Genomic DNA, 26,432 nt, shown 5'->3' with positions numbered 1-26,432 from the left:
ACCAGCTTTGGGTTGGGATCTCTGAAAAGTCTTGTTCAGAGGAATGAAACTGTGACACAGAAGATAGGCAAAAGAGGAATGTTCTTCCAGTAAGTGCTTCCCACAACTTTATGCCAGCCCCAGTCAGCCTAGCCAAGCCTTGATTTATGTTTTAAAAACATTGAGCAGCTTCAAGAGCAGAGTGTGTCCCTGGAGGGGATTAGATGGGGTCAAGATAAAAATTCCTCCGCAATATTTAGCCTTTTGGGGGAAGGAAAAGCATAATAGCAAGGTAGAGTAAGAAGAGACATACGGAAGCAGACAGACTGACTGACTCCTTCAGCTGCTGAATTGAGTGGAAGTGCATTTTCCCCAGTAATTGCTGGATATCTGAGTGTTTCATCTAACATGAAGGTAAGACAATTGCTTACTTAAATTGTACTGATGAAGTAATTACACCAAGTGCAATGAAATATTAATTTATAGAGAGAAATACTTGTCTGCAAATGTAATTGGGCAGTATTGCAAGAAAGAAGAAAACTGAAATCCAACAGCTTGCACAAAGAAGCTGAGGAATTAGACCTTATTAGCCTGCCCCCCGTCCTTTATTTGTTGTGTAAAGATTGTAGAAAGTTAGAACAGCTGCACAATCTAAAGGAAAAAGCAGAAAAGCAAAGCAATCTTTTGCTTCTCTTTTTCAGGTGCTGCGGATTTTTCTCTTGCTGGAGGTTTCAGGTTTCATTCCCATTTTTTCCAGGTGATTATTTCTTTAGAAAACTATATACTGAAGACTGAGCATGTATAGTTTAACAGACAACTTCTCCTGGTGCATGACATGGGGTGGGGCTTAAAGAGGTCTTTAGATATGTTTTCTGGGAGAGAGAAGACACTGGTCTGTGTTGGCACTGCCACCGCCATAAATAGCAAGAAGAGTGAGGAATTACGGTGTCCATTATCTCCGCCCACACTGAACAAGCCAGAAGAGTCAGCTGCTGTTCAGGAGGCATGCACGCAGCGGCAGCACGTGAGCCACTGTGTGTTGCACACCTGCGACACGCTGCAAAGCACAGCGTAGCTTGCCCCCAGCTAGCCCTGGTCCCCCGTTATAGCCTGAGTGCCTCCCATTTGCAAACTCACTGTATGAGCGCTGCTGTGGGATGGTCTCTTGCACACACCATGACATGCACCAACTCTGACATCTACCTATGGGCCTTCAGGATGGTGTGAATGTGCCTAGTTTTTTCTGTTGTTCAGTGACTGGGAAGCCCAACTAGGAACTGATCTCATTCTTTTCACACTTGAAAAGCAAATCCCAGTGGTTTCAGAGGGCATCTGATCATGCACTGTATTTTTATTGAAGGTTTGTTTTTTGCTCTTTCAGAAAGGTTTGCACTAATGCTCATGTATGGAGACCCCTGACAATTTTCCCCTTTTGTTTTTTTAATAATGCAAAAAATACTACTGGAGCAGCCCTTCCCATCCAGTCCATTGCCGCTGGAATTCTTTTGGCCCGTGGTCCGAGTGTGATGGCTGTACTAAAAAACAGGTATAGACAGACACACTTTTTCTGCAATCATGACTTCACAAGCATATTCCAGTAATTAAGGAGCCACTATATCTTTTAAACCCCAAATTGGATGATTTTGTGTCTACAGCAGTGTAGTGTTCAATATAAAAAGTCAGAAGAGCCTGTTCTGGGGTGAGGAAGAAATGAAGAAAAAGGATAAGCAGAAGCACTTGAAGTGCCTCTTCCTAGCAGAATAAGAGGGTTACTGGGCTCTAGAGAAGGGAAACCCTCCACTGTCCCCTCTCTATGTTCCTTTCAAAGCTATGATATTCATGTCATGGAACAATTAATGCAGTTTTTATTTTGGTAATAGTTCCAAAAAGCTCTGTCAAACTGTTGCATAAACTGAGACAATTCCTCGGCTGCCACTGATTGATTTGTACCACCTCCATTGATTTTTCATTAGAGGAGTAATGTGCCAAGAAGAGAAAGCTTTGTTGCAAAATATTATCCCCAATAAAAACAAGTTGATGATTTTTACAGCGCAACTCTATATTCATGTTGAAGTTACTTTTGCTTTTGACTTTCCATCTTGTTTCCATTGATGTTGCATGAATTAGGAAGAAATTAATCCAAATTAAAGATCTGAGCTGAGAATGCATTTGAATCTTTCTGGAAACAAAAAGTAGCTCACAATGTTAGTTGTTAACATTTTCCTTTAGGATATTGTTTATGATGTTGAAAGATTTTAGCAAATCCATATCAAGCATGATTGGTCCTATTAAAAATATAAAACAAAATAGAAATTTGTCAGCAACTTCCTCGTGGTTTCAGAGTAGACTTTTCAACAAAGCAGCCAAGTTCAGGGCTCAGGCTAATGATCGTGTAGATAGAGTAGCTGTCTTTCTATTAGATTGTGAGCTTGTTGCCCTGTTGTGGTAGTATGAAGTATGGTTGTCCTCAGAACAAAATCAGTGAATGTTTCATCTCCTTACAGGAGAAGAGTGGTAGCAGTATCTTGACAGGAGTAAAGCATTTGGATTTCTAAGGTTTCCTTTGATTTGCATTCAGATTCGGAGACGGACAGTAGCAGTTTATGGCCAGTTTGGGGGAAATCCCTGCTCTGGGGATGCCTTTGAAACAAGACAATGCACTCCCACACGGGGATGCCCAACAGAGGATGGCTGTGGTGATCGGTTCAGGTGTTTTTCAGGTATCATTAAGATGTTTTTCATCATTTTCTAGTACTTAAAATTAAGAAGACCTTGTGATTCTTGAAATTTAGTCAACGGGCAGTTGCTTCCCAGAACCCTTGACCTACAGATACATTTGATTCAACAGGAAGTTTTCTTTTATTCAGCCTTGGCTATGCATGTTCTTAATTTCATCTGGGGTATCGCAAAGCTTTGCAAATAATATGCTGCAGTTCTTCTGAAATTTATCACAGAGCAACAGGATAAACATGTTTTGGTGCTATCAGAAAGACAATCACAATCACACAGGATGTGGTCAAAGGATGAAAATTCAGGAGGAACAGGAAATAAATTTAGAAGTCAACTGGTTTATTAATGTATTATAAGCCTTGAATGGCTGTGGTTCCCTCAAGTGTAGATATGCACTATTTATTTATGTCTACATCTACTCTTGTTTCACAAGCCGTCCTGGGCACAGACTGTTCACCATGGGATTGAGTGAGCTAATTAATGTGGTAATAATTGTGCATTTTTGTTTTGATTTAGGTCAGTGTATTAGCAGATCTCTTGTGTGCAATGGAGATCAGGATTGTGAGGAAGATGGTGCTGATGAAGATCGATGTGAAGAGAAGAGGACCGTATGTGATAATGATAAAACACCTCCAAATTCAGAACTTACAGGAACAGGGTAATGTTCTGTGCAAAGCTCATTAGTACTGATGCTAAATAAATTTACACTTTCGTTATACTTATGACCACTGGCTGTGTAGATAACACTTCCTGAGCTTCTAGTCAACTGCCCATATGGAAAAGAATGATTTTAATCTCCAGATGTCAGCACATTCTTATCCAAAGAATAGGTCCTTAGCTACCTACCCTAAATGAAAATCAGTTTTAGTGAGAGTAGATCTAGGTTTTATGATAATCTGAAGATGCCCTTTAACATGCAGCTGAACTACAAAACATGGCTTATAATGCAAAGTTGCACCTAACAGAAGGCAGTGATATATAAGCACAGAGAACAGCAAATTAAAACCGCTTTTCCACCGTAGCTGTATGTAACTGTACTACACTGATGTCAGCAGTACCACACAGTCTTTGTGGGGAGCAGTCTCCCTTCAGCTATGTGTATCTGACTTCTGCAGGCTTGAAAGGCTGCAAATTGCAAAAAAACCCAAGAATCAGCATGAGTTTAATTTTTGCACTTTTTTTGTTTTTGCTGAGGTTTCCTTTTACCCCTTCACCAAAGCAAAGCAGGCAGCCACCCAGCTATTTGGTACAACTGTCTCCATCATGCCAGTGGCTCAGTGCAGCCAGAATGTGCCTGTGAATTTGGCCTTTTGATTTGAAGCACAGAATAAAGCTTTCTATCTTTCATTCCTGATGTTTAAATACATTTATCTAAATGTGATATGTAAACCAATAACATATAATCATCAGTAGGAAAAAAGTCTAAAAATGCATAGCAGCAATTCTGGCCCTTTTGTTTATTGTTGCATTTAGTACTGTGAATCCATATGAATTTCTGTTTATGCATCCGATCTGTAGCTTTGCAAAATACTCGGGTTTCTTCAGCATAGTCATATCATTTGGGATGTTTCATGTTTTTCTTCTCGTAGCTTTGATGCCACTACTGGTGAGACTAAGGGAAGAGTGATTCATACGAGAAGCTTTGGAGGACAATGCAGAAAGGTGTTTAGTGGCGATGGGAGAGAATACTACAGGCTGAGTGAAAGCGTTCTCGCTTATACGTTCCAAGTATGTGTCCATTAACCACAGCTTTATCTTTAGAGTCTTGATTAAAACAGGTATAATGATGCGAAACAGGTAAGGTCTCTTGACAAGTAGGTTTCCTTAAACATAGATAAATGAAGCCTGTACCCTCTCTCCAGTCTGTTAGTTCCACTTGCAGCTCTTCCACCATGAACTGAGAGAAGGATCCCAGGCCACCAAACACAGCTGTCTCCTGAACACCTATCAAACAAACAACAGTAGCAAAAAGCTTCAGTGCAGCAGCAGTGTTGAGGGCCATATGCCACCACATGCTAAAGCTGTTTCAGTTAATCTCCACAGAGTATGGCATTTTATTTATTATTTTAAGATACTAACTGGTCAGTGTGTTGCTATAAAGGAAGCGAAAAGAATCATCATTTCCTGGATGTCATTTCTACTTCTCTCACAGTAAGACTGAATGCCAAGCCATCTCCTTAGCATGAGTAGCAACCTGAATCACCCTAAGAAATTTTTTGTGCACATGGCTTTGGGGTGCTTCATGGAGACCTTCCAGAGAGATTTTATATATTTATTTCTTATTTCAAGTCATATGCCTAAGAGATTTGGTTCTTCTCCCCCTTATCAAAAGCATGCTAAACAATCCTTAATGCATCATATTACTTTACTTTATATACATATATATACATATGTATATATATACACACACAAATAATACTCCTGTCAGCCAACTGATTCTTCCAGTGTTCACTTCTTTTAGTGTTTATGCATCATCTCAGATGGATTCGGCCTGAAGAGACCATAACATTTTTTGAATCAGGAAGTATTTGCTCTGCTCCATGTTATTGTTTTTAACATCCTTCATAAAACTCTTTCTATAGAATTTTATCTTCCATCTTCTAGGTTAAAATTCAGAATGATTTTAGTTATGAGTTTTTCAACAGTAGCTGGTCTTATATGAAGCACGCAGAGAGGTATGAAAAATCAAACAGCGGACACAGCTTTTCACAGAATAAAAATCTGCAAAACAGTCAAAAGGTATGTATAAAGTGTCAGTATGGCTTAGTATTTTGCATAAAGGTTCTGGTTATTATTTTTTGATTGTACTTTCATAGTGAGACACAAATATTTATTTTATCCAGATATTTTTGGCACACAGTCCATAAAAGAAAAATCTCATTAAACCTTTACAAAGACATCACTGATCTGGCTTATCAGTTAGGCTGAGTTTGCTGCTATTGTTGCTTTTTCCATTTCACCTCTTTATTAGTAATTTATTTATTTGCTAGCTGATTTTCTCCTATTTGAGAAAGAAAAACATCAGCTTCTTCTCATAATTGATTAAATTTTTCTATTTTCTTCTAACAGTTTAATGCACTTTTTAGTAATACATGTGTCAGAAACTTGGAGCGAAAGAATTCTGTAAAATAAAATTAGTTTTAATCACAGAATTATTTCATTTCCCACTAGTAGGAAATGAAGAAAGATAGCCAGTATCTTATGCAGCCAGTAAGCCACAGTGCTTACGCCTTTGCCTTTGGCTTATTTAAAAACAAGGGTTAAATAAATAATTTGAGAATAATGGTCAATTAAGAGGTAAAACCTTTATCTTAGAGTAAATAAAAGCAAGTAACAAGTGCATATACTTGACGTTCCCCAAGCTGACAGAAGACAAGCTCGTGTTACCACACTAACAATGATGTATGTTGAGATTTATCATAACAAAGTTCGAAAGCAGCACTGAGAAGCTGAGGTGACCATTCTTGTGTAGGTATATAGATTTTTAAAATTCAGCAGCATCCTCAAAGTGGCTAGAGCACCTTAACAAAGAAAGGCTCCTCTACAGAAATCAGGTGCAAAGAAAACCTCCCTAGTTCCTCCTTGTACTGCAACATTGCCAGTGATGGAAACCACCATTAGTGATACAGTGATATTAGTAACTAGTGATATTTTCATTACTCATCTGTCCTTATGCTAGTTTTCTGGTACACAGGAAGAAAAGAAAGATGATGCAGCAATTACAAATGAAAGCCCAAAAGATACTTCATATCTGCAGAATATTTTTTTCATTTTCACTGAGTTGCTTAGATGCAACTAATAACAAGACAGAGCTGTTGGTCAGTAGCTAATATAAGATGTATGTCATCTGGCTAGTAGAGAAATGGCTGCATGACTGATTTCTTTTCCTCCCATCAGAGTCAGCAGCTGATGGTTATTGAGAACAGTGTGGAAGTTGCTCAGTTTATTAACAACCGCCCAGACTTTCTCACTCTTGCGGAGCCATTCTGGAAGGAACTTGCCAACCTCCCTGTTGTCTATGATTACAACACCTACCGAAGATTTATCGAACATTTTGGGACTCATTTCTTACACTCTGGATCTCTGGGAGGACATTACAAAGTTATTTTTAAAATGGATACTGACAAAATGAAAGCAGAAGGTAGAGTACTAGATCATTTGTTACAAGAAACAAAGTGAAAAAACAAAGACATATTTCTTTGCATGTTCTCCAAGGTAATATGTAAAATCAAATAAGAGAGTCTGGTAGTTATTTCAGGACCTCATCAGGCTGAACTTGAATTCTAATTCCAGTTTGAATGTCACATAACCTTAAAGTTTAAAAGTTACTTGGATGGAGGTTGAGTAAAACTGTGAAGAGCAGAATAAATCACAAGTGAAGCAAACATCAAAGTGACATGTGGTGGTACTCAGTGGTGAGCAGTGCTGTAGGATTAGGGATTGCTGAGAAAAGTGATGAAAGGAACAATAAACTTTTGCCAGATACAGCCTCTGTCTCAGCCTCCGTCTACAGGCTTTAGCATCAGGTGGGCCTCCCGCCAGAACCTGCTTTTCAGCTGCCTCCTAATTCAAGCAGAAAATGTGGTGGTTCTCTTTCTAAAGCACCTTTCAAGTCAATGGGAAACTGAGAGGTTAATTCAAAATACACACTAACTTCCAGTGTACGGTATTGTTAATGCATCTATTTTCTGCAGGTCTGAGCATAACAGACATGTACAAGTGTACCACGTCAGGCTGGAACGCATTCATTGTAAAGAAGAAGAAAACAGAATGCTCCAAACTGGATGAACTGCTACGAACTTCTTCAGGTAAATGTTCAATAGTAGCTTGCACAGCTACCATGTATCCAGCTTTCGTGTCTTCCTAAATAACTGTCAAAACGAGGAGCAGGTGTTGACAGCTTTCCTGCGCTCTATTTTAACACAGGGAACCCAGACACCAAGTGCCCAGTTTAAAAGGCTCCCCAAGACCCAAACAGTGCCAGTGCTTTCCCAATAACTAATACTCTTCCAGACACCTTACAGCCAGAGATGCCAACTCAGCTGGAAAACTGGATATTGCTTATGTGCTGTACGTGTGGGACCTCTTGATGCAAGTACGCATGATTGATCTGTCTGGGACTGTAGAACCCATTTTCATCACTGTATCCAGGGCCTCCTTGAACAGGGCCTTTATGGAGCTGTATGTTATAAGCAAGTTTGGGTGTTGATCTGTTTGTGCAGTTAGTTTGTGTGACAGAAAGGAATAAATGGCTCTACAGGTGCCCACCAACTTAGTTATTACAGCTTGTTTTGCAGATGTTGGAGAGTTTTCACTGTGTGCAACTCTTTGCATCTTCTCTACAATGCATTTTTATCCTAAGCCAATATTTTTCTCTTTTAGGAAATACTGCTGCAGGTTTTGACACGGTATTACTACTGAGGACAGAGTAATCTCATAATTGCATTCTGCACTGATGCATCCTTTCATTACTTGCTAGTATAGTTTTTGCATGTATTGTTTCTATTCTCATTTGTAAATATACCAATGCTCATATTTTCTGTATTTCTCATCCTGAACCTACAGGAAGTAGTGGCAATAAGATTAAAGGAGACCCTTATGTAGAAGGAGGAAGCCCAGGTGCTGTTGCTGGCCTTAGTTATCTAGAGCTGAATAATCCTGCTGGGAACAGTCAGAGATACTCCTTTTGGGCCAGATCAGTGACAGACTATCCCAGAGTAATTAAACAAAAGGTAAGGCTATTTTCCTGAAACAGAGATGAGCAGATGGGATTACCTCAAGGGGAGAAGTGATTAAATTATAGAGGGTGATTAATCAGGCTGTAGTCAGCAATCATTTTGCGTTCAGATCACTTTATAAAAATAAAAAGATTTCACAGGAAGAAAGTTCTAGGAAGTGACTGGCTATATCACAAATCTAACCTTTGACTGGTAGATACCTGCAAGTCTTACAAACTTCTGGTGATTTTAGTGGAGTTCTGCTTAAGAACAGAGGGTAAGCTGGAGAGAGGCTAGATTTTAAATAGCCCATGTTCTGAATTACATGTTGGCAAGTCTGTGTAGCTTCCACTCAGCTTGCTGACCTCTGTGTATATCTTTTATACCGCTCCCTTTTCTCTGTGTGAGGAAGTTTGACATAACTGGAGATTCTGGAAGCCAGACGCCTGAAAGTTGGCACAAGAGTAATCACCGCTACTTTGTCCAAGTCCCCTTTGGGAACTGCTTAAATGCTGAAGCATAGTGTAAAAGCAGCAGAATTCCATCAGGGAGTTTTCAGTTAAATGTGAGAACATAAGACATAAAATCTGCCATGGGAATGCAAAATATTTGTGCTTATTGCTGTCTTTAATCACTGCTTAATGAAATGACATAATAGCTTATTTAAATGTCTAGCTTTTTAGACCGGAAATAGCTTGGTGATGACAGGTTATTGTACATTGGTGGACTAAGGTGTTATGGTACACCTTAATCTCAGCTGTGATCTCTTATCTCAAATATGTTTAAATACAACTAAGTTGCCAATAACTTTAAGAAACTTTGTTAAATAGAGCTGACTTTGCAGAAAAAAGCTAACGTTAAAAGCTATATTAAGGATAGAACAGTTTATCAGCACATTTTGTCATATAAGATAATTTGTGATGTATGTTCCTGAACATGAGTCTTGAAAGATGCCCTAACTAGTTTGTTAGCTAACTAAAATCTTATGTTAGTTTTTAATGTAAATTCTTCTTCTGTGTGTAGCTAACACCACTGTATGAGCTGGTAAAGGAAGTGCCCTGTTCCTCCGTCAAAAAGCATTACTTAAAACAAGCCATTGAAGAATATATGGCTGAAAATGATCCCTGCAAGTGTCGTCCTTGCCAGAATGGTGGTGAGCCAGCTGTGGAAGGAACTCGGTGCGTGTGTTACTGCAAGCCTTACACCTTTGGAGCAGCTTGTGAACTGGGGACTCTCGTGCAAGATCAGCCAGGTCAGTACTTGTTTAAGCTTGTGAGAGTTTAAAAGTGGCACTCTCCTGTTTCCAGGGTCTGTTTATCCTGCTGCACAGACTGAATGAGCAGCTGATGTTGTCTCTGCTTAGCATGTACAAACAGTACTTTACAAAGAACTGTTTTTATAATTATTGTTAATTTTTTTATAATTATTGTTAAATACAGTGGACAATACTAACCACTCATAGTGCAGCCCTCCATAAATAAATATATAAACTAAAAGAAAAGGTGTTCTTTAGTTTCACAGGTGATTTTGTCCCTTTCCACCCACAAGCAGGGAAATTCATATACTAATGGGCCAGAGTCACTTTTGCCAAACTAGGGTGCATACACTCTCACAATTAAGTTCCGAGTGCCACTGACTTGCTGCACTTCACACATCAGTCAAAGAGCAAAGTCAGCCAAGTTCTGAACTGGGAAATTGCCATATATATACTCCTCAAGCCAGAAGAAATTGCAGATTCTCTTCAAATATGCAACTCACACATGACTGGTATCCCGCTGGGCACAAAATTAAGGAAAGGGGATTGACTGGTTGAACTGGGGATCAGCTCAACCCTTAGTACTAAGACTTATACTTGTCCAGAAGCCGAAGCCCCACTGAAATCAGACAGACAAACTTACAGGTGTCTTTGTGAGGCTGGGCAGGATGGGTAGGGGAACAGAGATCATTACAATGTGGAATTCTCTGTAAGGTCATAGTTTTTGAATTAGCTTGGAATAGTACTTGCCTTTTTTTAGGACAAAAAGCCTTAATGTGAAGTGGTTTCGAATGTTACGTAGGTGTCATTGATGGACACTGGAGCTGCTGGTCTTCCTGGAGTCCTTGTTCAGGGGGAAGGAAATCAAGGAGTCGAACCTGCAACAACCCCCCACCACAGGGTGGTGGAAAGGCATGCATAGGAGAACAGCGTGAAAGCAGACCCTGTGAAGATGAGGAGTTGCAACATTTTCGGTAAGCAGAAAAGAAACTTTTGGAGCACAAATACAGGAAGATTTAAAAATTTAATTCAAAAGAATGCACAGTTTTTTGTACTTAGGGAGAATGTCACTGACTGACCCTCCAGCTTTCATATTTAAGCTGAAACAAAATGAAACCCAGGAACTGAATCTGATATGAGATGAACTAGAAAATGGGATAAAAGTCAGTAAACTTGACACCATTCTATTTAGTACTCTCTTTTTCAAATATCCTGGTGGTGCCTGATTTAAATATAACTGTGATGTAAATCATGTAATGGTCTTGAAAATGAACTTCATTGAGAAGTATACCATTTTGGAAAGAAGAGTGGCTAAACAAATTCAAAATTAGTAGTACTTTGTTTGCTTTATAGCTTCATTGAACCACACTGCTTTGATGTGTCCGTAACTCCTACAGAATTCTGTTCACCTCCTCCTCTCTTGGAAAATGGATTTGTTCAAGTAAGTTATTTCTATTACTTTATTATCTTCTCTATCCCTACCTGCAATGTCACAACTGAAGTTAATATAGAGATTGACTTGAAACTGTATTTGTCTTGATAAGTTTAGTATTGATAAGTTCAGTATCAAAGCTACTGTATAGCAGCTTTCTCAGCATTGTCTCCTTGCTTAAGTTTACAAGTTAGCCAAGACTTTACACATTAAAACACACACACACACACACACACACACAAACAAAATGAAATCTTTGCTTTTCTGCACCATGGAACCTACAGAGATAAGAAATCTTGTCCTACACCCTATACACATAGTTAAAACATTTCTGTGCCACATGTATTACAAATTAAAGTACAGAAAGCCAAAGAGAAACAGAGCACAGAGAGTAAATTGTCCAAGGCCATTCATCAATTCCATAGCAAAATGATAAACAGATTTTAGGACTTTTGACTTTCCATCCTGTGACTAACCATTGCACTTTCTTGTTCCTTGGTGGTACTATGATGAAGCAAGTTATTTTGGTGACTGTATTACAAAGTTCAGTCTATTTAACAAGGGATACTAAATTTCTCAGGGTATGGATTATGCCTTCTCTGTGCTGAGGCTGTCTAGGGTCTTCCTGGTCAATAAAATAAATATGAGGATTAGTTAAAAATCCATGAGATATCTCTGCACAACTGAGCTTGAGGCATGATCCAAATTTTTTTCCTGTATTTTTTGTAATCAATGGATCTTTCCCATATTGATATACTTAGTTCACAAACTAAAGGTAGAATCCTGCAATTTGTGGAATATTCTCAGTTTTTTATAAGATCTCTCCTTAGAACAGAGGGGAATATAAAATGAGAAAAGATCTGTGTCTTCAAGGCCAGCTCTCCTAAGTGACCATATCACACTAAGAATGCATAAGGTTACAACATGCCATCCTAAGAATTAGCAAAGCAATATACTCTCCAGTACTCCCACTGGAAGGCTGTTCAAGAGCTTAATTCACTAACGTTTAATAACAGCTGTATTTGTAGTAGATTTCTATGCTGGCAGAAGAGCGCCATTCCATTTCTGGTATATAACACTGTCAGAGCTCTGTCACAAGGTGCACTCAACTCTAACCCTCATTTTGCTATGTAAAGTTAACTAGAATCCTCTGTATTCTACCAACTTTTCCTCAATATCTTTTCCATTTTGAGCACACTGGCTCTCTATAGACAGTGAGAATTGCCCACAATATTCCAGACACTCCCACTGGTTCCTTGTAGAATGACATTAATACTTCACACTGTTCTAAACTGCTGCATCCCAAGATCACACCCCAAGATCAAAAGGAGTTTGAAACTGCTGGTCATTCTTAGAATATATATTCAAAATTCCTCCTATTTCTTTTCTTTCAGAATGCTGAAAACTTATACGCTGTTGGGAAAAGCATTGTTTACACTTGCAGAGATGGATATTCTCTTGTTGGTGATCCTGTTGCTAAGTGTGGCAGTAATTTACAGTGGCAAGCTGGAGAGAGATATTGCCAGAGTATGTCTAACTGATTCTAATTATGAAATACTTCATTCCCAAATTCTAGTGAAACTTTTCTCCATGTCTGCTTTCTAAAAATAAGGAGGAAAGAAATACACTCCTGTATTTTCCCAGTTCCCTAGACAGAATCAGGTTTAAATTGACTTTCTTTTCTCTGCATCTAGATATTGTTATACTGAAATAGAAAAATATCCATAAACTCTGGTTGTAAAGAAGGCAGGAAGTGAAACAAAAGCCCAGCACATCTGGTCAAACCTGTATATTATATGTAGAAAGAGTTTTATTTTATTTAGAGCAAGGTTTGTATCCATTTGGGTTATAAGCCAGAATCACAAAGACTCATGATCAGTAAGTCCTATAATCTCTGTCAAAGGAGTAGCAATGTTCTTGTATTTATATTAGGACTGAGATTCTCTGTAGTTCTCCATAATCCTTCTAAACTGGCAGTAAATTGCAGCATATACCATTCTTATATATTATGTTATCCCTGATTAATGCTCCATAGGAAGAAGTGCACTCTTCAAGATCGTGGACAATACTCTGGGGTGTGGGAGGAATTACTTTCTGTGGGAACAACCTTTGTTGCACAATTCAGTCTTCTGGCTATGGCCAGGAACCATTGGGATAAGCCTACGTCGCTTTCTGGCCAAACTGAGTGAAAGGTCCAGTGGCAGCTCTGGGCAACCGCAGAGTTCTCAAATAACTGTCTCATCGTAGGAGCTTAACTCCCAGGATCAGTTTACAGCTTGGATGATCTCTCCCCTTCACTCTTTTCCTCTAACCCAGTTAGTAACCATTAGGGTATTTTCTCCCTCAAGTTTTATTTGTAGATCAGCTTGGAGTGCAATCAGTGAGACCTGGGAGTTTTCAGGTCTGTTGTTCAGCACCCTCCTTTCCTCCTTCCAACCAGAATTTATTGTCAATAAATGCTAGCCCACATTGTCTGAGTACCATCTCTTTGTGTATCAGTACACAGTCCTCGGGGTCCTGTATGTGTGACCTGTCCCTACTAGGATGTTAGTTATCAGCGCAAACCCTTAGCAGAAGCATAGGTTATAAGAACAGAGAATTTCTGTTCAAGTTAGGGCCAGATCTGCAGGCAATAGGAGGAGATATTGTCACTCTCTCCTTGGTATTGCACATACACTTGGCTGGAGTGATGAGTTAATATTCTTCACTAACATGATTGGCATATCTCTAGAGGAAAAAATGCTAATATTTCCATTCAGGTTTTTTAGGAATTTGAGAGAAGATAAAATATGTGACTGCTTTCTGCAATCCACTAATTCACCATGGCTATCTCAAATGCTTCATTCCTTAGAAACCGCTTGTCTCCTACCTGCCTTCAAAGGGGGGTTGCAAGGAGAGCCGTGGAAACCTTTATATGAGATCGGTGAGAGAGTGACCCTGTCCTGTCCGCATGGCATGCACTTAGAAGGGGCAGGCTCCATTCTGTGTGAGCCCAGTCTCAAGTGGTCTCCTGACATGACAACCATCCAGTGCAAGAGCCCAGGTAAGCCACTGCAGTCCTCTGAATGCAGTGCAAGCGTTTCTTTCCTGTACAGACTACGGCTGATAGAGATATAATATAGACAGAACTATAGCTAATATAGTGATAGAGAAGCTATGTCTATATCAACAACACAAAGTATAGAAGACATGAATGTATGCTTCACCATGGGCCAAGATAACTGACCAGCTTCTGCAAGCTGTTCAAACAAGATGCCTTAAGACATTTCTTTTGAGGTTTCCTTCCAGCTTGTTGCTTCCCATTCCCATATAGATATTAAGCATTATCACCAGCAATATTTTAAGAGATTGTCTAAGATATATGCTGCCTATTCTGCCTCCCAAATACACTCCACTTTCCACCCATGCTGTGTAACACCACCACCATGTGAACTGCACCATAGAGACATAACTTCTCTGGAAGTCATCTGGAGCCTACTCAGCGCACCAAGACCTCGTGTGGCAAAGAAAGGCTGGGGCTGGATGACTCCTTTTGCTCATTTGACAGTCACATAGCTAATGTGGAGTAAATCTGTGGGAACTGAAGGACAGGGGGATATGGATCTTGAAGCTCATGGTAACAGCTGCTAAAGCTCTGGGTTTTGATACTGGCAGGCACTGTCAGAGAGAAGCAGGCTATACCATAAAAAGCTTAGTCTCAGTTCATCTTTTCCAGCTGTGGAGGGCAGACAAGACTTTTTCTTGTGTATTCCTACAATGCTGGCTAGCGACGTACAAGTATCCAAAGAGCTCGCTACTTCAAGCCAGCCACGTCCTTACCCGACATCCCAGATGTTCTCATATCCCTCCTCAGAACCTTGCTTGGAGAAAACTAACAGCCACTGCTGTTCCCCAGGGAGAAGACCAGGCTTGTTTCCTGCATTTTGTGTCTATCTTCTCCTTATTATCAGCAAACTGCTGTGGCCCATAGTCACCCAGTCTCAGAAAAAAGGCAGGTGAAAATCAGGCTTGGATGTCAAAGATCAGCACCCTGTAAGATTACCAACCTCGGTCACCTGCAATTTCTGGCCACCATATCATATCCATGTGTACAGCAAGCATGAGGATTTCAGAAGGAATAATATACCTGTAAATAAAATAGCTCATAGTTGCTAACGTACAAAAGCACTAGTGCTACAGAACTACTGTTGCTAGTTGCCTCGCTCCTTAGGCTTAGCCTTAGTGACTGATTTTCCTCAGTTTTTGTTACATCATGTATTCAAACGCCAGTAATGACTAGAACTGGTCTTGAACGCTTCCATCTTTAGAAACAAATTGTGTCTTGCTGTATGGGAGTATTAGTACATTAGTACAACAGAAAGAACAACAGTTAAAAATTAGAAGGAATATGAGATAAAAATGGACAAAAATAATAAAAAATATATACATGCAGGGACACAATGGCACACATCTATTTGGCCTTACTGAAATAAGGTGGGATGAAAGTGTTTAGTCAGTAACTGTGTTGATAACAGGCAACTACAGAGGACAGGTACAACCAGCAGCCCCAGACCTGGAAACAACGTAGCAATTTTTGGTGGAAATGTCCCCTCTGCAGGCAGACAAGGCTATGCCTGGTGTTTGTATTGCAAAGCACTACAACTCTATGTTTTTCCTTCTCTGTCAATTTTTGCCTATCTGTTTTGCTTGGCAAGTCTTAATCCATGATGGAGATTTATTTTAAAAATGTCACAGTGTTCAGGGGTATTAAACTTTCAAGTTGAAGCAGAATACTACAGACACCTAATCTAACACACAAATCAGGATAAACCTTTCTCAAAAAATGTGGCTGTATGGATTTAACAAAGTCTTGCTATTACTTGTTACAGAAATCTCTGGAGGAATGTTTAGCAAAGGCCTATTTCATTTCAAAGCTTAGAATATAATGCAGCAGCCAAAGAGCAACACGGGCAATTGCGAAAGTTCCCCAAGAATCATCATTACTTTTATTTTTGAAGTTAGCTCATATTAAAGACTATGTGCTGGAACTTCTTGTTTTCATTACCATCAGTGAATATAGATATTAAGATTCGCTATTTCTACGTGGGGTTTTGGAGTCGCAGCTTTTCTAGTCACAGCAGTGAAGCTATTAACTCTGAAACCTAATGATAAAGCTGTTGCCAACATTTGCTAGCTATGATTCAGCACTGTTAAGTTTAGCAGAAACAGACAGCCACTGCAGAACTGGAATGAATATTTAGGCTTGAACACAGTATGTGTCTACTTCAATCTTACTCTTAGCCCATGGATAAATTACTGCTCAGTGACTCTGGAAAGTGTATTATATCTTTTTAATACTGCAGATTCCTTACATGAAGTAGTTACTTTTAATGAACTTGTAGAATGTGATTTATGTCACAGTTATATAATTCAGTGCCTTTTAAGCTCAACTGATAGGATGATTTCAGAGTAGCCCTTTAGCAGCCTTTGCTTTTCTGACCATTAATAGTGTTGTCTGTGTTCTTCTCCTTCAGCACCCCGTGTGGAACCAGAAGTGACAGAGCCTAAATGTCAGCCATGGGAGAAAGTGCAGCAGTCACAGTGTGTGTGCAAAATGCCCTATGAGTGTGGGTAAGTTCAGGCTGAATTTGGCAATGACTTTCTCACTTTATTCAAGACCAATTACATTTCTTAAGTCTTCAGTCCATGACAGATTAGAAAGCTTTACTCATATGAGAAGGAGGCATAGTGCTTTGTTTGCTTTGCAGCTCAATCAATGTCCTGCTCATCACTTACCTGCCTTGTCAGAGCTGTCAGTGGGTATTAGCAGTGATGGAATTTGGTTAGATGACAGAAGGTGAAGGGATAATTTCAGCTCCACTTGATCTGTGAAATAGATGAAAAAAGATAAAATGATATTTTGAAGATTTAGAAAATGGAGGAAGAATTAGAACAGAGACCCTTGGGACTTAGACCATCAAAGCAATAAGCTAGTGAAATAAAGCAGATTTCTTTTCCCTGCTGAGAAACTGGAGAGTTGTGAAAGGTACAATAATCTAATCTCCTATTTATGCAGCAGTCTGGAGAGACCAGTCCTCTGCAGACCACTCATGTCACCTTTTATGACCTCCTAACTTGCAGAACAGTTTATTGTTTCTTATTTACTTAGTGATCTAAGCCTACATGCTGTGATAAATAAAGCAGAATAAACATGGCATTGATGGCACCCACTCACTGAGTTCTTTGCTAACTTTTGAGGGAACAGACCGTAAATGAAAAGTAACAAGAAGAGACCCAAGACCACCTGGCACTGATGGCCAGACGTTCCAAAGAGCTCAGCAGCAGAACTTCTCAGTGGAATATGTACTACATGTATCAGACAGGTAGTTACAAGAGTGCCCTGCATAGTGACTGTGGTGCTAAGCCAAAATTAGCACACCTTGAACATCTGAAAATTAAAACTGGTGAGCTTAGTTCAGGTTTTGTAGTTCCATGGGGCATTTTCCTAGGATTTCAGACCATTGTCTTGCATCCATGCTTTGGGAAGATAAAGGCCAGGTTTGTAACAACCCCACTAATACTCTCCCTATCCTTAGACACCTAAATATTTTAAATAGTATAGACCTACTCTTTTTGTTTCAATACTCTACTCGTTAAAGTGAGGCAACAACCCCTCCTCTATTTCATGGATTCTTTGAGGTCAATTACATAGAAGATGATGAGGCTCCACAATGCTAGGGAAGCCTCTGTGCAGAGTCAGGATAGCTTTGGAAGTTAAATAAATTACATTCAATTATGCATTTAGACTTCAGTTATAATTAATCTGCTGCCTGCCTGTTTATATTTTTTTAATTATGTTCAAAATGGCAGGAAGATAGAGAACAGTCGTTGTTACCTGATGCCATCTTTTCACTCTGTCTTGAAATAACACTCTAATAATAGAAGGATAAATCATCACCTGTCTAAGCAGACTAATCTGCTAGCCTATTGAGGTTGTAGGACTGAAGGATGTAACCTGATCTCAGTCCTTCCTCTGAGAGTGGAAGTAACCTGGTTTGCTTTGCTGTGATGGTGACTCCCAACAGCAGCCACTGGTCAGAACAGTTCATAAGGAATGCAGAAATGCCATGGTTTCAGACCCATCATCGGTCTTTTCAATTTCCAAGAGACAAGCAACAGAGACTTCCAGGGACGGCACAAGAACCCCACAACAGGCTGGTGCAGGGTAATTTGTCCCTCATGACGTGGCACCTTAGACTATATCTATCCTAATAAATTACAGACAGGGAACATTCCTGGGCACTGGCACTGCTAAATTGCTAGAACATTTGCTAGCAGAGTTTTGGCAAGGGCTAACTCCTACATGATTTCCAGGCACAGTTCAGGAGTCATTACGGTCAAGGACTATAGGCAGTTTGATGTGGTCCCCCTGTTCTGAGGGCAAAGAGAGTTTAACAGTATGGATACCAGCTATTCCGTGGAAAATTGCCCTCGTGCAAGGAATGGTTCAGAGGACAGTTAGTCTTTAGCTGTTGGAGGCTAAGGTTTCATCTATATTAATACACTATCTCTACAATGAAGAATGAGATTTAATATCTTTTCAAAAGTACCCCCTTTCTGCTCCCCACATTTATTTATGTAGCATCTCTGTTTCTTAAGAGTTTTTGGCCTGTGTTATATTAAAATTTATGGTCTTGGATATAATCTTAAGAAGTTAAAATCATCTCCAGCTTGTTGAATTTCTCATTTTTTAGTTTCACTGAAAGTTGCCTGGCTCATATAGTAGGTGAAAGAGAGAAAAGATATTTGCTGACTTACATGTGCTATTTCATTTCTCATATTATGTGCTTTTGTAAAGGCTTGTTCTTAGTCAAGCCTTCTTTTTCAGGTAAAAGGTGCAGAATTTTTCAAATTCCTTCCACATAAGGACTCTTTGCCTTTAATTATTTGTATTCCACTGTTCTGATCCTCCTATCCCTGTAATATCCTTTCTCAGCAATGAGTGCAAGTTATTAATTTCTCTTATGAGTATAGAGTATCCATCCTTTTCCTCATGCATCTGAACATGCTTATTTCCATTGGCTTTCTGACCTGGGTCCAGCTGACCCAGTCTCAGCGAGCTTGAGGGACAGCATCGTAGCTAGAGATTGGCAACAGGAATGTGTACTCCCTACATTTCTTTCCCAGCAATAGCCTTCCCTGTGGTGAACTTTAGGCAGCTGATTAAAGCAGCCTCCCTCCCCTCTGCTGGGTGTTGCTGAAGTGGTGCAAAGCAAAGAGATTAGTGCATTTGTGCCTGGCCTAGTCTTTTCAGGTAAATTAAACTGCCTTGTATACAATTTTTTGTCCTTAAGACTCAGATGTTGAGATTTATTATTCTCAGGCAAAGAAAGCTTCTGAACCATAACATACTAAACAACTTAACTATAGATTAGATGCTTCCTTTGGATCACAGTTTGTTTTTCTGAATCTAAGCTGATATTTAAAAATAAAGTGTTTCTTACACTTCTGTTCGAAGAGATAGGTTTCACATTATAAATCAGTGCACTCCTATCTCATAGGCTGCACAGCCAAACAAGCAAACAATACAGACATATAGCCTTCCTTTATTAACTGCTTGGAGCTATGTAACTTTTGGGCTGTTCTCTTTTTAGGCCTCAGAGTAAGAGGGTTAAGTTCATTCTTTATGTTAACCGAAGAGCATTTAGAAAAATTCAGGCAACAAAAAGTTGCTAGGGATTTCATGGCTGGTAGTTTGACTAAGCGCAACAGTTAATGGACTGGTGAGCAAGTGAAGGTGTTAACATGTGTAGAAGTTATAATACAATTAATAATCCTTAAATGTACATTCAGTTGCAGGTAGGTGCAACAGTCAAAGTTTTCAGAATCAGCTGGTGAATTATGTGCCAAATTTGAGAGACCATAAAGGAACACTAAGCTACATATAGTTAAACTTTCTGTAAATCCGGCTCTTTTAAGAAGCTTCAAAATCATCTCTCAAATAATCATTCCCAGAGGTTGGAGCAGGCACTTTTCATCAGTGCCTTATTTATAGATTGTATCAAAAAACATTTCCTAATTTTCTCTCAAAAAAAAAAAATCTACCTCAACACTTCGTGAGTAGTCGAACAAGCCCGGTGTCAGTACTTTCTTACCAGAACTTCCCTCTTCAAATTCCTCTTCCCTACTCTCACAAGCCGCTTTCCCAGCAGCTGTAACCCTCCCCGTCAGGCAGCCTCGCTCGGCTCGTGAGGCCCCTTCGGCCACTCCTGGTCAGCCTCTCTGCTGCACCAAACACTAGTTTTTCCTGGGTTGACCCTAAAATCAACTCATTTTGGATGTTTCTACATAAGTACTTGTGAGCTCCTCTAACTGAGAAATAAGCCTTTGGAGCTGTATTCCAAAGCTCTTTGTACCTTGAGAGTGACTCTCCGCTGTCTTGTATCCTGCGTAGTAATTTCCCCGTGGGTGTAAAATGCTGCCAGGAGAGCATGTGAATGACCTACTCTGAGTAGGCAGTATTTTTATTCACTTCACACAGATGTCGCCAATTGCGTGAAGTAAAAGTAAAGAAGCTTGAGTTTTGAGATTAAAATCCAGAAATAATGGAAGGTCTTTTTTTCCCCCTCCTACATCTACAGCACGAAACAACGAATTACAATACCTTCCTAGAACTGTCCCTGAAGCAAATACCGTTCAAGGTTGTCCAGGAATCATTATTATTGCTTTTATAAGCTAATTTTTGTGGGTGTTAGCACAATATCTGAATTTCAAGAAATAAACAAGTAAATCCCCTGCATAAATAGAGCATTTTTTTGATAAAACTTCTGTGGAGATTTTGTATTTGTATTTCCAGAAATTTCTCTTGTCTCTGATGTTGGATCATAACTTTTTATTTGGTAAAAGCTGAAACTTTTAAAGGAGAGGAGGGAATAAAGATGTTAACTATAGTCTCGTCTCTTATAATTAATAATTGTGATATAATAATACATGTGCCAATGTGCCTATATCATTATATGTATGTAAAACCATATGTTTGTGTGTATGTACATATATGTATAATGTATAATATAGTATGTATAGGATGTATAATAGTATAGTATAGTAGAGAATAACTGAGGTCTGAACTCTTAACTGATGAAGTCTAGATCTCACTGCCACTGAGATCAATGGCAAAATATCCAATAATATCCTTGAGCTTCAAAGGGGACAGATTCTGGTTTTGTTGAGGTGTAGCATCCTGTGGAAAGGAAGAAGTCTGATTTATTCATAGGTCTAAGTCCCAAGTTCCCTTGCTGCACCTTCAGGATGAACCTCACTGAATGGGAAAAACTGAATGGGACCCTGAATGTTTTCCATTCCCTCAGCTCGTTTTAAGAGGTACCAAGAAAAAGTACATTTAAATAGCGCTATCCCTGCTTTTTTTTTTCAGTCCTTCCCTGGACATCTGTGCTACAGATCAAAGAACCAAGAGAAACACACTTTTAACTGTTTGCAAGATGCATGCATTGGAGTGCATGGGCAGAAAATATTCTCTTACTAATCTAGAAAACTGCAAAATACCTCAGGCAGCTGAAAAATCTTGTGGATCATGCCGTTCATGGGAAAACTGTGATGGTAAGAGATTCTTCACAATCACGAATAACAAAATGAAATCTTTATCCCTACTTACACATTAGCTGTAGTTCTGTCCTTACATAGCAACTCCTGATCCTCCCAGAAGCATCAGGCACATAGGAACTGCCAAGCTGGTTCAAACCATGGATCCAGTATTTGGTGTACGAAAGCTCCGGCCATGGAAAATAAAACCATTCAGGAGACTGTAGCAGAATAAACTGTCTATAGGAAAAGCTTATTCCCAGTCCCCATTAAGTGGGCTACTGTATTTGAGGTTTGTCTGGAAGTTTTGGGTGAAACACTTGCCCTATCCTTTTTTCATTATAACTACCTGTTTTAAATTTCTTGACACAGTAACTGTGGAAGGCTTCACTACCCATAGCAATATCAAATCCTTTCCTGAATCTTGCTGAGCATTTTCCCCAGTGGTATCTTATGGCAAGGAATTAAATGTCTTGTTCTATACTGTCTAGAAAAGGCACTTACTTTTGTTTGTACTTCATTGCATATCCCCAGTTTCTCACATTATGAGCAACGGTGAGCGAATATTCCCTCAGAGTAAATAGTCTCAGTCTTGTGCAATCTGTCTTCAATGGAAGCTTTTCTATTCCCTGATCTAATTTCCCTGAGTGTCCTCCAGTACATTGCATTTAATGGAGGGTGGCCAGAAATGGAAAGATACAGGAATAAATTAGGTTTTCAGAAGTGCTGCAGATAGAAGGTACAGTTATTAACATATTTTGAAAATAAATAAGATTACTTGATAGGAGTTTGTATATTTTGCCTAACAGATTGGAATATGCAAAAATAATAACAAAAAGTTGTCAAAATTGGTTGAAGCTTTGGCAGATACAAATGCTGGCAAAAGTTAAACATACAACACCAAAACAAGGGCACAGTTACAAAAAATAAAACTCAAATGGGAACCTTATTCTTATCTGATTATTTAGCTGTTGTCACTGATACACCTATGCCTATTTATTCATAGGAAAGGGTTATTTGATCTTAATGAAAATGCCCATATGTAAATAAAAAGACAAGTTTTAACTGTTTGCATGATCAGGGTGTGACCAGAATTTGTTACTTTCTAAGGACAAACTTCTCATCTTACATGTTATCTAGAGTCTGGAGCAACAGATGTGATAACTGGTGCTACCAGATTTGAAGCAGTAGCATCAGAGATGTATTCAAGACCTATATCTCAGGTATCTTCAGAAAGCTTTTCCCACAAAAGCAAACAACTTCTCAAATTTGGAGAAGCCCCTGTAGCTGCGTTGGATTCCGGTGACAGCGGAGCGCCACTTTGTTGCACTTCTAGTTTTTCCATTGAACCTGAGTATCAGTTAATGTTACTTCTGGTTAGGAAAAGTGCCCTCCACAAATCGCTCGATTACTCCTATAGTTTTGCTAGAAATATATTAGTCTGTTTTTCATTAAATGAGTGAATACCCTCCTTGTGAGTTTATCCCATCCTGAGTGTTTTTTCCTCTCTGTTTTCGCTTAGCTCAATCCAACAGCTGTGTTTGCCGTGAAGATGGGCAGTGCGAGGAGGGAGGCGTTCAGGTTTGTGCTGAAGTAAGCGGATCTGCTGTTCGTCAGACCATGACTGAATGCGAGATTGGGCTTCGCAAGTGCCGGGGGGAGACTGTCACCCTTGTCAGCATAAGGCCCTGTGACGTTCAGAGCAAATAAGATATGTTACGGTTCATTTTGCTTTTTGCCATGAGATATGTCAAAATGTGTCAACAGTTGGGCAGTAATATACTTCAAATCTTGCTCTATCACGTATAAGCTCTGCCATGAAGTCCACCCCCACTGATGAGGCTATGCTCATTGGCTCTGAATCAGGGCTCTTCATTAGGCAGAGCTACACTCACCACTACCACTCACAAAAGGGCTCTTAGCTAGACTCTAACTTAGCATTGGCAAGTTTACTTCGCATCTCCCTCAGAATTAAAAACCATTCCTGAACTGCAACCACCAAGCTAGTATTTATAGTGATATATTACAGTGTCTAACACTTGTAAATATATTTTTCATAAAACCACACAAACATACATATGCACTGATTAGATTTAGATTCCAGGAAAAGAATAAGCTTTACAAAATAAGACATATAATTCTTCTCTTTTTAATAGAGTAACTTCTTCCTACTTTGCCATATTCAGTTGAGCACAAAGTATGGACAACATTGAACCTGTCACCCTGCCAGAAGCCTTTAAAGGTCAAACAAGGTGCATTAATAGTAAAGTCAGCTTGAAATAATGAAAAGAATTCTTACACTCATGGCTTCTTGCACACAGAACCGCTTCATGAAAACCTGCCATTTTATATTGTTATCACCATCATCAAGAGCTAAATTTGTAAGCAAGGACAACTCAGTTGCATGTCATATGCATTTGTGTTTGGTCCAAGCACCAGTCTGCTTACAGACCATTGTACATGGAAGTCTTCAACCATAGCAAAACTTTCTAAAAGTGAGCTATTAGGGGGAGTGTGTCCTCACAGAAATGGAGAATCTCTGCATACTGACCCCTGGAGATACCTTTGGACAATCTCCTAAGATTGTTCCTAAACAAAAGGGGTCTCTTGTACCCCTTTCCTTACACAGCTAAGCATGATATTATCTAGTACAGCCAAACAGTGACATCTTGCTCACATACAATGCATCTTGCAAGTCAGTTCAGGTACTTGGTTTGGAAAGCTGATCTCCTCCTGACTATTCTCAGATGCCGCTAAGGACAACTGGCTGGATATCAAGTAAGAGGGTGGATGATAAAGCAAATACAGTACAATCAGCAAGAAACTTGTATATTTTTAAAGTAACAAATTTTCTTTCTTGTTATTAAGAAATGTCTACCAGATAAAATCTGTTTGTTGGTTTCCATGTTTGTACCTGTAGCTTCCTCACATAAACCCTACTGTCAGCATGGCAGGCTTTGTTTTCTGTGGCACTGACAATGAGAATTAAGCCAGAATTGAAATCAATCTGCTTTCCCTTGGCAGACTCCCTGCCCTGGAGGCAACTATGCTGGTGGGAGAGGTTGCCACTGCCACCTCACCCTTGGCTATTTGTCAGCACCCCGCACACCCACAGAAGCACCTGTGCTGGCAGATGGCAGGGAGGGTAGCAGACAGTAATGGCACGTGTCAAGCAGGTAGGGTATGTTGATATGGTTGAATCCTAGACAGAAGCTGAGAAATTACAAGAAGTCAAGGACCCTTCCTCTTGCCCCAAAGTGCTTTCGTGGTAACAGAGGAAAAGCTTTATACTCAATCAGCCAATACAAAGAGTAAATAGAGAATCAGGCAATGGAGATATGACATAGCAAAGTCATGTGCAACAGTGATATGAAATATTGGCTGATAAGGTTATAGCAATATAAATGAAAATAAAAGGAAGTATAAAAATAAGGAAAGGGGAGACTTAAAATAATGAGTAAAGGTGATTTCAGAGACCTCTAATATGGGAAGTAAGTGTTGAGGCACAATTCTCACCTAGCTCACAAAATTTTCAAAAAGGGCATCACTTGTTGCTCCCTAATATAAGATATCCTAGCCTACAGAGATAATTGCATATCGTTACACCATCTTAGCCAAAATAACTTAAAATTATGTTCATTCAACTTTGCTGCACCATTGTGCCTTGGGCTTGAGGGTTTCAGAAGAAAAGTTTGGCAAAAGAGGATTCCTGGGAATGCCAATGTCCACAGCTTTTTCATCCTTCACAATAAACCAGGATATTTGGCTTTTCTTTTGTGGAAATGTTTTGTTTTTGTCCATAAAACTTCGAACTTTTAAGCACATTTGCCCTGAACACATCCAATTCTTTCGTACCTGCTGCCAGCAAACATTACAGTAATAGAGTGACTATGACAAGCACTCCTTGAAAAAGGAATCTGAGTGTCAGATAAATTGAGTTGAAAAGCAATTATTCATTTACTGCCATTGTCCATACTAGAAAGCTAAGTGGTGCACTGATCATGATTATGTTCCTCCAGCCCAGATTTGGGCACAATGGTTCAGCTCAGCCTGAGCTTCAGATTCCAAATAGCAGAGCAGACTCCAAACAACATTTTAAAATATATAATAAAGAAAGAATAAAAAGGTCATTCTACTATGTCAAAGAAAGTCAAGAAAAATAATAAAAAACAACTCCACAGCTATATCATCAACAGGAATAGGAACAAAATTCAAATGAATTGTTTCAGGTATAATTTACACATGGGGGGGCTAGCACAGGAACTCTTTATCTGCCATTCTCACTAGATTTTGTATAAAATCAGGTGTAACAGCAAGCACCCAGAGCTTCTACATGAGCTCTGCCTTGGCTCCCTCAGCCCTTCCACAGCCTCTGCGGCACCCCTGCTTCTCTACCCTGCGAGACCACCTAGCTCTGACCCTGCATTCATATGCAAGGTTTAAAAGCCCACATACAGAGAGTATGATCAGGAAGTCCTGTAACCCAAATTATCCTAAAAGAAGCCTGCAGTCCTCTGCTGCCTGCAGTCCACGTGCTTTGGAGCCTTAAAGGAGGGGCTCTGGGGAACATGTGCAGTGAGCCTTTCTTCTGCCTCTTCAGACAGTGTCCCAGAGACAAACAGGAATCCTCTGCCTGCATTTTTACCCTTCCTTTCAGTGTCATCAGCCCACACAACAGTATTGACCCCCCTGGGACCCACTGTAGCACTAGAGGACACTACTCCACCAGGCAACAGCAGGT

The 26,432-nt window shown here is 39.6% G+C and overlaps 1 protein-coding gene across 1 annotated transcript; it reads left to right on the top strand.

The window, feature by feature from the left end:
* LOC112983583 (complement component C7) lies at nt 1–24,639 on the top strand. Its single transcript, XM_026100797.2, has 18 exons — nt 1–393; nt 681–736; nt 1,450–1,525; nt 2,558–2,699; nt 3,226–3,367; nt 4,299–4,437; nt 5,314–5,448; nt 6,607–6,850; nt 7,404–7,517; nt 8,275–8,441; nt 9,450–9,678; nt 10,484–10,655; nt 11,035–11,122; nt 12,508–12,640; nt 13,965–14,156; nt 16,627–16,723; nt 21,525–21,709; nt 23,214–24,639. The coding sequence occupies exons 1-18, from the start codon at nt 388–390 to the stop codon at nt 23,399–23,401; spliced, it is 2,505 nt and encodes an 834-aa protein (XP_025956582.2). The 5' UTR covers nt 1–387; the 3' UTR covers nt 23,402–24,639.
* Nucleotides 24,640–26,432: the final 1,793 nt, after the last annotated feature.

Source organism: Dromaius novaehollandiae, chromosome Z (assembly GCF_036370855.1).
Source record: "Dromaius novaehollandiae isolate bDroNov1 chromosome Z, bDroNov1.hap1, whole genome shotgun sequence".
Lineage (NCBI taxonomy): Eukaryota > Metazoa > Chordata > Aves > Casuariiformes > Dromaiidae > Dromaius > Dromaius novaehollandiae.
The sequence above is the reverse complement of the archived record's forward strand: the minus strand, read 5'-3'. Positions and strand labels throughout refer to the sequence as shown.